General features: G+C 40.0%; 1 protein-coding gene across 1 annotated transcript; it reads left to right on the forward strand.

The window, feature by feature from the left end:
• Positions 1 to 396: 396 nt before the first annotated feature.
• On the forward strand, positions 397 to 7,994 carry EFCAB2 (EF-hand calcium binding domain 2). The gene is made up of 8 exons (XM_053458798.1): positions 397 to 546; positions 3,784 to 3,868; positions 4,731 to 4,803; positions 6,085 to 6,164; positions 6,967 to 7,009; positions 7,094 to 7,160; positions 7,617 to 7,790; positions 7,937 to 7,994. Exons 1-7 carry the CDS (start codon positions 522 to 524, stop codon positions 7,727 to 7,729), a joined length of 486 nt encoding a protein of 161 aa, XP_053314773.1. The 5' UTR covers positions 397 to 521; the 3' UTR covers positions 7,730 to 7,790; positions 7,937 to 7,994.
• Positions 7,995 to 10,272: the final 2,278 nt, after the last annotated feature.

A 10,272-nucleotide genomic window follows, 5' to 3' on the forward strand; every position in this document is an offset into this window, starting at 1 on the left:
TAAAACCAAGAAATACTTGCACATTATGAATGTTGGATAAGATGCCGGTTTATTTTGGCTCAGCACAAAATCAAATAGCCTTACAACATAATTAGAATCGGTCACATTCTCTAGAAAATATATATATATATATACACACACCATTAAATTCACCCGAAAGCCTTAGAGCAATACCAAACACACAAATCCCTTCCAAGTTTCGAAATGTCCTATACAGCTGCACAGGGTGTTAAGGTGAACAACAAAACCCACATTTCCCAGCATTTAGCGCCATTTTACAATCTGGTCGAAGACTCGAAGCATGAAAACAAACACCACGAAGTGCGAGTTACTATGGAAACTAAACAAAAGCTGTGACAAGGCACAACGTTCTGGAAGACGCTGAAACACGAAAACCGCGGTATAACGTTCCACGCCATTTTCTATGTAGGTGAAATGTGATATTTGCCAATTCAAAGATGGCGAAAGGGACGTCCTCTGACGCGAACGTCTGGTCTCCATGGTAACCGGGGACAACAGCCATGGCGGAGGAGAAAGATGCTGCTGGTAAGTGAACAAAAAAGTGATCCCACATGTAACCTTGCCTGTTTAACATGAAAAATAGTGCAAAAGAGAGAAAACATACAGAATATGGTATAATGCAAGTACCAAATAAATTTAAAAAATAGATTAAGTAAAGGTTTAAAGCAAGATAAAAACAGGACTCAGAAATACATTTTGGTAACAGCAAGTTTCCACTGAAATCTTTGTAGGAAAAAACGGATTTCATTGAAAGTTCTACAATTTTATATCGAATATTTATTTTAAACTTAAATAAGAAACGTGTTTAATCCTTCAATAATGCAATACAATGTGTTGCACCCCCCAGTACTCAAAGGGTTAATGAATAATGGGGTCCCAATAAAATAAAATAGTTGTACCTGAACAGATGTGTCATATTAACAACTATTATAAATGCCTTTTGCTTTCCTAGTTCTGTTGCGCTGCATTGCTTGTTGTACAGGTCATTTTTTTATTCTACATAAAGCCATATTTATGTCACTTTCCTACAAAAGCAGCAGACTGCAATGCTTACACTATTTATCACCAATCCCAGAGAATTTGACGGCAGGTAAGACTCATTCGCCCATCTAATCTGCCCATTTTTTTTCGATGACCTCAACCATTCCTTGGTCTTGTCCCAGAGTCATGATAGCTTTATGTCTATCCCATGCATTGTTTTTGCCTCTAACACTTTTGATGCACATGCATTCATCCTTGAAAACGGTAAAATAGAAAAAGAGCATATCAATGATTTCATTTAGCCGGTGAAGTATTAGTTTTGGTTTATTTAGTTTAGAAGTCTCCTCTATAGGATCAAGAGTTAATAGCAGAGAATTTGATGTCAGATGAGAACCATTCAGCCCATTTTACCAGTATAGCTTTATGCCTATCCCCTAGCACAGGGGTGTCCAAGTTTTTTCTGCAGTGGGCCACTTCATCAGAATTGTATACGTGCGCGGGCCACACTCATTTTTCACTGTGACAAAAAATATGGCCTTTAATAAAATATGCAGATTAAAATAAAGTAAAATGACACAAAACCTTTACTCTTCCTCTCACTGATTTCTGGGCCTAGAAAGTTTTGGGACTATAAATTCAGGATTCCCTAGATTTATTCTAGGGATGAACTAAAATGAAAATTCTGGACCAAAACATTCAGGGTTCACTTAGCCAAAACCGAAAATGACACCCACCTTTAAAAATAATAATAAAAACTCATTTTTAATAAAAGTAGGTAACACACAACTGGACAAAATTAGCAATATGACTTGGCAACCAGTAAATGCTGGCAACCCAGGCATGATGGGACTGTGCTCGCTGTGATTGCTGTTAGCAATCACACTCCTATCATGCCAAGTCAGCCAGTACATGCTGGTACAGGGTGGCTGTAAGTGATGTGCAGACCCCATACTGCTGGCAGCATCACTACACAAGGGGGGCAGCTAGCTAGGTTTCAGCATGTACTGGCTGACTTGGTATGATAGGAGTGTGATTGCTAACAGCAATCACAGTCCCATCATGCCTAGGTTCCAGCACTTACACATCCATCCAGTAAATATTGGAACCTAGGCATTATGGGACTGTTATTGCTGTTAGCAATCACACTCCTATCATGCCAAGTCAGCCAGTACATGCTGGTACAGGGTGGCTGTAAGTGCAGACCCCATACTGCTGGCAGCATCAATACACAAGGGGGGCAGCTGGCCAGGTTTCAGCATGTACTGGCTGACTTGGCATGATGGGAGTGTGATTGCTAACAGCAATCACAGTCCCATCATGCCTAGGTTCCAGCACTTACACATCCATGCTATCACACACACACACACACACACACTCATTTATTCATATAATCATTCATTCACAGATTCATTCCCTCAATCACACACACTCATTCAAACACCCTCCCCACCCCCTTACCTGCACTGCAACTCCTCGGTGCCGCTTACAAACTTCAGCAGGGGGCGCGGCCTCCCTCTGCCTTCTCTGCTAAAGCACAGAGGAAGTAGGATGTCACGTGAACTCCGCTTCCTCTGTGTGCAGTCCAGAAGACCCTCCCACAAGTAAGTAGCAGGGCTTGAGGTGCGGCTCGCGTAAGATCGGTTGCCCTGGCTGCCGATCTTACGCGGGCCGCACCTCGAGGTCTCGCGGGCCGCATTTGGCCCGCGGGCCGCATGTTGGACGCCCCTGCCCTAGCACATTCAAATGCCCTCGCTATGTTAATCTCTTCCACTTATCCACTTACACCCTCTCATTTATGTAAGACTTCCTTACATTACATCTAAACCGCTGACCCTCTAGTTCAAACATTTGTCCTCCTTTGACATAAACTTCCATCCTTTCAGTATTTAAATGTTTCCATTACATCTCCCCTCTCTCATATTTCCTCTAATCTATACATATTGAGCTCCCCTAGTCTTTCCTGATAATTTTTATCCTGGAAACCATTTACCATTTTAGTAGCTCTTCTCCGAACTCTCACCAGCACATCTATATCATTCTGGAGATGGGGTCTCCAGATCTGTACACAATACTCTAGATGAGGTCTGGCCAGCCTATCTGGGTACTTTTAGGCTCTGGCTACCTGGGATGTGGCCTGTTCCCACTTATGTCGCGGGCAGTCCCACTGAGGTTAGTGAGCTTTCCCGCCGACATCAGTAGCTGATCCCGCTGACGGCACGGGACTCATCCAGATTTAGGGGGAAATGGGTTAGGGAGTGAGGTGTATCATGACCCTGCTTGTGCGACCCGGAGGAATCAGGGACCCCTTCAAGACGTACCTGGTACTTCCTGGTCATAGGTCACTGCCAGACCGGGACGTACCAGGTACGTCATCGATGATGCGCGATCCAGCGTCGCTATGAACACTGGGATCGCAAAGGGCGGCTGCTACTGACCGCTGGTTGTCCCCAGCGATCCGTAGCAGCCATTCCCCCCTCAATTCTGTGCACGTGACCGCTTTGAAGCGAATCACGAGCACGGAATTAAAATATTTTAAAAAAACTGAAGTCTTCAAGGGAAGACGCACTACGCAAACGCCGGTCCTGAAGGGGTTAAATCTTCAAGTATGCTGTCCAGATATCTGTAAAGTGTCAGAACCAGCTCCCTTTTCCTTATACTGACGCCTCTCGCAATACAACCCAGCATCCTTTATGCTTTTTAAACTTTTATTATTTTGTGTTTATTTCAGTAATTTTCTAAGGCACATTTTATGTAAAATGATTTGAAAACTGTCTGTTACAGAGGCACTCGTCACAGATTTGCAAAAGAAAATCACAGATGCTTTTGATGTTTTTGATCATGAAAGCAACAAAACTGTAGATGTCCGGTAAGAAGACTTTCTGTTAACACCTTTTAACATTTTGCATTGCAGTTGTGATATATGTTATGGTAGACGCATATTTTGGCTATTTGAATGCACTTGCAACCTATGCATTAAATCTGTTCATTTTCCTTTAGAAATGTAAACGTCGTATACCAAAGAACTCATGCATATTGTAATCGCTGTGAGTTGTGGCCCCTGCTTTGAAATATGTACATCTACTTAGTCTCAGTTGTTTTATTATTCCAATTTGGTTTGTTAGTAAACAGAACGGCTTCTGCATAATGCATTGTCTAGATGGGGAGGCTTCTTCAAGGCCAGATCACTGATTAAATTATCCTTCGTACTTCCAGTAGATGAAGATTATTGGGAATGATGCTTCATAATACAGAGTGAAGCTGTTGTATTGCATCTAATTTGGAAAATAAATCTGTTTACCTTAAAGGACAGGTCATGTCAAACTTTACTACTGGAAAAAAGCAGATGTCCCCAGGGATATCTCGTAGTTGGTGTCTGGTTCAGTCCTAAACTAGATGATAAGCATGGTGGCCACCATGGCCAGGTTTTCCATGGCCAGGTTGCCCCAAAGTTAAACCAAACTGCATTGGGAGAGCGTTAATATGGGGGTATGCCTCTGGGTTTCTAAAAAGCGGCATTCCTCACAAAAAATATTGCTCAGACATTAATGATTTTACAACAGTTGCAGAATATGCAAATTATGAATCTACAAACAAAAAAGGAATTTTGGTTTGGTTTTATATCTTCTAGTTTCACAATGCATGTTTTATAAATTAAATATTTTTAATGTTTATATTCATATTTAATATATTTTCATGTATTTATTTAAATATTACGGTATTCTTCACAGAGAGATCGGGACAATTATACGATCGCTAGGGTGTTGCCCAACCGAAGGGGAACTCCATGAAATGCTGGCTGAGGTAAGATGTTAAATGAAACATGTGAAGTCATTTGTTTCGGTTTTATTTCTGAAGTTCCAAAAAGTTGATAGTCTCTCCCAGCCTCCACATGCTCTGCAGAACCACTCTAGCTGACATGTCTTTTGGCTGCAGTATACACATCCTTTACTACAATTAAACATTAGTCTGTTCATCAGGCAGGCGTACCATTGACACAGGCAGGTGCCAGCAGGGCTCAATCCTTAACCCAAACCCCTTAATGTCTCTGGAAGTACATAAGCCAGCAGCTGCCTATACCACAAACAGGCAGCATTACAGCACTTTTTGCACTGAACGTCAGGCTACAGTGAAGCAAACACCGACACGTGAAGAAACTAACAGACATTACCGCCCCCCCTCTCTCCTTAAAAGTGACACTAGTTACTCTTGTCCAGAAGTTATGCATCTAATGGACTCCTGTGTATGGGCCACATGTGGATTAGTGTGTTTAGGGAGTTAAACAATCAGACTTCTTATGTATGCTACCTGCAAACATAGCTCAGTCGCCTTTTCTAATCAACCTGACTAAGTCTGCTTCTGTTCAATGGGCTCACTATGAAGGAGATCTGTGATCTCCCCAACCAGCCCTTTTGTACCATAGGGATATACCCAGCACTGCATGCCCTAAAGGTACAGGGCACAAAGCTGCATCCATGGGGCAGTAATATCATGTTACTGGGCAGAGCCTTAGAGTTAATGTTTTATCGCCACCTAGTGGTAGAAACATAGCACAAAACATTTGCCCTGCCTAAATACTGTATATTCTGCATAAGTGGTTTCAGATTGACCACTTTAGACATTTTTTTCCAATATCAGTTGGCAAAGGTAAAGTCACTCTCAGTTACGCATCCTGTAGGCTAGCACTTTGCATGTGGTGGCCATCAATGGCTGATGTGACCACTCGCTTTTTTTTATGTCCAAAGCCTTTTAAAGCACATCAGTGAAGTTTAAAAATGTGAACTGAAGCACAATCGGATTATTTTTACATGGGCATATTGTAATTTAGCCTGTCTTTTGGGATGATGCGCAAACCTCATTGGGTTTCTTGTGCGGGATGGGCTGCAGTGGTCCTGTGTAATACATAATTATATTAGCGAGATCATTTAATTTCACTAATTGTACAGCACTGCATAATATGGTGGCCCTATATGAAAACAACAAATAATAATAATTAAAATAGCCACGATTCACCATGAATAACCTCATCTTACTTTTTTACTTAATGTGATTTCTCATTATTTGTTGTGTGTATTTCAATTTCAGATGGAGGAAGAAGAGCCTACGGGGTACATCCGATTTGATAAATTCCTCCCAACGATGACTAAAGTATTACTAGAAAGAAGGTATAATGTTACTGACCTAGGAAAAGGAAAATGGTTACAAATACATACTTTTGAACAGCAGTATATATCTAAATACATTTCTATATATTTAAGTGGGGTATGTATACCATAGATACTAGGGGTGGGTCTTTCTGAGCAGAGCATTGGGGTAAAGACAGTGGCCAAATAAGTAAATCTAAGTACAACAATATTAATTAATTAAGTTCCTCCATATGCTCTGACTTGTTTCCTAGAGACCTCTGTTGTCCAAACTTATGAAATATTGTGTGTGTTTTTATATATTTTTTTGTGTAATAAAATAATATTTTTATAGTATAAGGGCTTGTGTAGAACTCTTTTTTCTTTGGTATACAATTTGTCAGGAGTTTCCCTATATTGAGAATGTGATCCTTATATACACCAGGATATTTATGAGATGATGTTATATATGGAAGGTGTGGTAGGATTCTTTTGTGTTATAATATTAATATTGGATTGTATGACCAAATCTGTATAATTTTGGAATGTATCAGAACCCTGGAAATCTGCAGCATCTGCACCCATTAACAGTGAAATGGAAAGAAGAGAGCTGAGGTCCCTGCCACCTTTTCCAAAATTGTCAATGTTGATGCAGTTATATGGTGAAAGTTGCCATATTTCTGTTGTTGCCCTGTACCACAGTAAGCCAGATAAAGCCAAGTGAGGGTCTGCTTGTTCAATTTGAACCCACAATTTGTAGATATTAAGCATATTACAAATTCTTATCCTACCATCAATTTAAATTTATATTTAACTTGCCTTCTTTCTTTTTGATTTATTTTAGGTACCGACCAATTTCCGATGACATTATTCTTAGAGCATTTGAGGTTTGTGTATAGTTTGGAACTTAACCCAAACAGGTTTCCAATCGTTCCATTGAAGCAATAATTACAAGTATTCCCCTTTTGCAGGTTTTAGATGAAAATAAAAAAGGATACCTAACAAGAGATGAGCTTGTCAAGTATATGACTGAAGAAGGTAACAAAACCCTTCCCTAAGACTTATGATGTATGAATAATATTTGGCTTGGTTTCTTGCAATTTATAGTGTTTATGCATTTATATGTGTTTGCCTTTCTTAAAACACAGAAAGGCACAATACAAAGATTTGATGGCATTACATTTTACTGACTCTTATGTATTCACAAACCTGGCTGTTTGTGTGAGGCTGAAGCTAAGCTGATCATTTCAGTTTCTTAATGTGACTCTGCATTATAAATGGACAATCCCATAAGCGTGTACAAAAGTTTGGGGTCACTTAGCTGTTTTCATGGAAAAATAAATGCAAAATTGTTTTCCAATGATCAAATAGATCCTTTTAAAGTTAAACTTGGATTACCTAACACAATGTACCATTGGAACACAGGAGCAACACAGGAGCAACGGATGCTTATAAAGAGGGAAAATGTCAACCCCACTTTTTTTGTTGTCCCAGGTGAACCATTCACACAAGAAGAGATGGAGGAGATGATCTCAGCCGCTGTGGACCCAGACAAGAATATTGTCCCTTATAAGGATTATGCTGCAATGATGGTCATAGATGACTGACCAACATTGAAGCTGGTTGGGACCTCTAATAAAAGAGGCCGTATTGCACTAGGGCAGGGGCGTCCAACTTGCGGCCCTCCAGCTGCTGCAGGACTACATCTCCCATCCTCCACAGCCAGCGCCTTAGCTGAAAGAGCATTATGGGAGATGTAGTCCTGCAGCAGCTGGAGGACCCCAGGTTGGACACCCCTGCACTAGGGAAATCAGCTGTTTTTGTTTATTTGTTCAGATATGTCATATTAAATTATACCCCATGTATTTAAAATATGTACTTTTAGTCATTCTATTTCCTTGGGTATTTCCTTGAATATTCAATGGTGGGTAAAAAAAAAAAAGCCATCCGCTGCACCAGGTGCAGGTAGAGATATGTTATCTGAGGCTTGAAGATACTGCCCATCACAGAGAAAATTTTCTGGATTTGGAAGCTGGTAGGCATGAGAGCAGCCTCTGGGCCAGTAAGGAGAGGATGTACATTTCTGTACATTGAAACCCTACTGGAGAACCCTCTCATTCTTGTACAGGGGAACCCTACTGGTGATTTCTTCATTGAAGCGAGATCCCTTGTCATACAAGAATCCTGAGGGGATCTCTAGACAGTGTGCACTGCTCTCTGATGATATAAAAGTAAAATACTCTGCTAGGGAACCCCTTGTTTGCTGTACAGGGGAACCCTGCTGGTGATATAATTGATGACATCACAGGAATTTCCTGTGCCAACTGGGATCCAATGGGGTCATGCAAGACCTATCTATATCTTGAGAAAGAGCATCTGGCAGTGAGTCCAATAAAATGTAACAAGCGCCAATTGGCTGTTGGATGACATCCCAGAAAATGTAACAAGAGTATATTGACTTTGTTGGATGATACCCAACAAAATCTGGCACAGGTTCCAAGTGATTAAGCTAAGGAGAAGAAGGCTGGGGTCGAGAACATTTTTTTAAAAATAATTTAGGTAAAGTTACTTTACTTTACCAAAGTATGACTCGATGAAAACATAGCAAACGTTAATTGACTGTTGGATGAGATCCTGGAAAATCCTGGGCAGGGTGAGGTTGTAATGGCACCAAAACTGACAAGAATGAACAAATGGATATTTGGAGGAACCTTGTTTTATTGGGCATCCCTCCTAATTTTCAGAGATTTGTATGAAAGTGTAAATTAGGCAACATTTGTTAAAAATGACATTCCTACAAACTTGAATGTATACTCTATGACTCCACAAGCTCTGGTGGCATAAATGCTACACATTTTATTGACATACATAAATTTAAATATGTATATATATATATACATATATACAGTTGTGTGAAAAAGAAAGCACAACTTATTTTTAGACCTATGGTAAGGAACAGATGAATGTTATTTTGTCCTGATATGATTTAAATGGGTACTTTCTTTTTTCATATACACTGATCAGCCAAAACATTATAACTACCTGCCCAATATTGCGTAGGTCCTCCTTTTGCCGGCAAAACAGCCCTGACCTTTCGAGGCATGGACTCCACTAGACCTCTGAAGGTGTGCTGTGGTATCTGCACCAAGACGTTAGCAGCAGATCCTTTAACCCCTTCAATCCCCTGTGGACCGGTACATCCAAAAAACGCATCCCAAGAATCCCCTATGGATGTACTGGTTTTTCATTTAATAAATAATAATAAAAAAATCATTAAAATAATAATATAAATAATACTAAAAAAATAATAAAGTGAGCTAAGTGATGTCATTGTGACATCACTGACATTAATAACATGTTCAGGAGGTCCCTAAGAGGACCGCTAACCATTTAAAAAAAAAAAATATATATATATATAAAAAATATAAAAATATATATTTAAAAAACATAATAATAATTACTTTAAAAAAAAAAAACTTACATCCCATTGCCCTAGGATAACATCTACCCAGTATAACCCTCCTGCCCCCGTTCACAACCCCCAAACCCGTTAAGCCATAGGCATAAAAATTATACAAAAAATGTACACCTTATAGTATGTTCCCTGGTGCCGGGAAAGTATGGAAAATCTACATAAATTAGGCATTTCTGAAATCAGGACACCTGAATTGATAAAGTTGGAGGGGATTTTCCATCACTTTACCTAATTTTGTGAGGATTCAGAGGGAAAATTAAAAAGAAATTAGGTGTTTTTTTCCAATTTTCGCTAGTTTTTACTAAATTTCTCATTCTAACTTTTCAGCTAATCATCCAAGTGTGGTATCAAAAGAAAGCTCTATCTCTCCTTAAAAAACAATATATAGTTTACATGGGTACACTATTCACAGGAAAGGAGAATAATCGCTGAACCGACATAGCGCAAAAATGGCAAAATTGCTCTGGGACTTGAGGTACCAAAAACCCCTGGGATTGAAGGGGTTAAGCCCTGTAAACTGTGAGGTGGGGCCTCCATTGATGCATCCTGGTGCCATGTGTTCTCCAGATAAGTGACACACCAGGCCATACACGTGATGTAAAAGAAACCGTGATTCATCGGACTAGGCCACCTTCCATTGCTCTGTGGTCCAGGTTTTATGCTCACGTGCCTATT

The sequence above is a fragment of the Spea bombifrons genome, chromosome 3, assembly GCF_027358695.1.
Source record: "Spea bombifrons isolate aSpeBom1 chromosome 3, aSpeBom1.2.pri, whole genome shotgun sequence".
NCBI lineage: Eukaryota > Metazoa > Chordata > Amphibia > Anura > Pelobatidae > Spea > Spea bombifrons.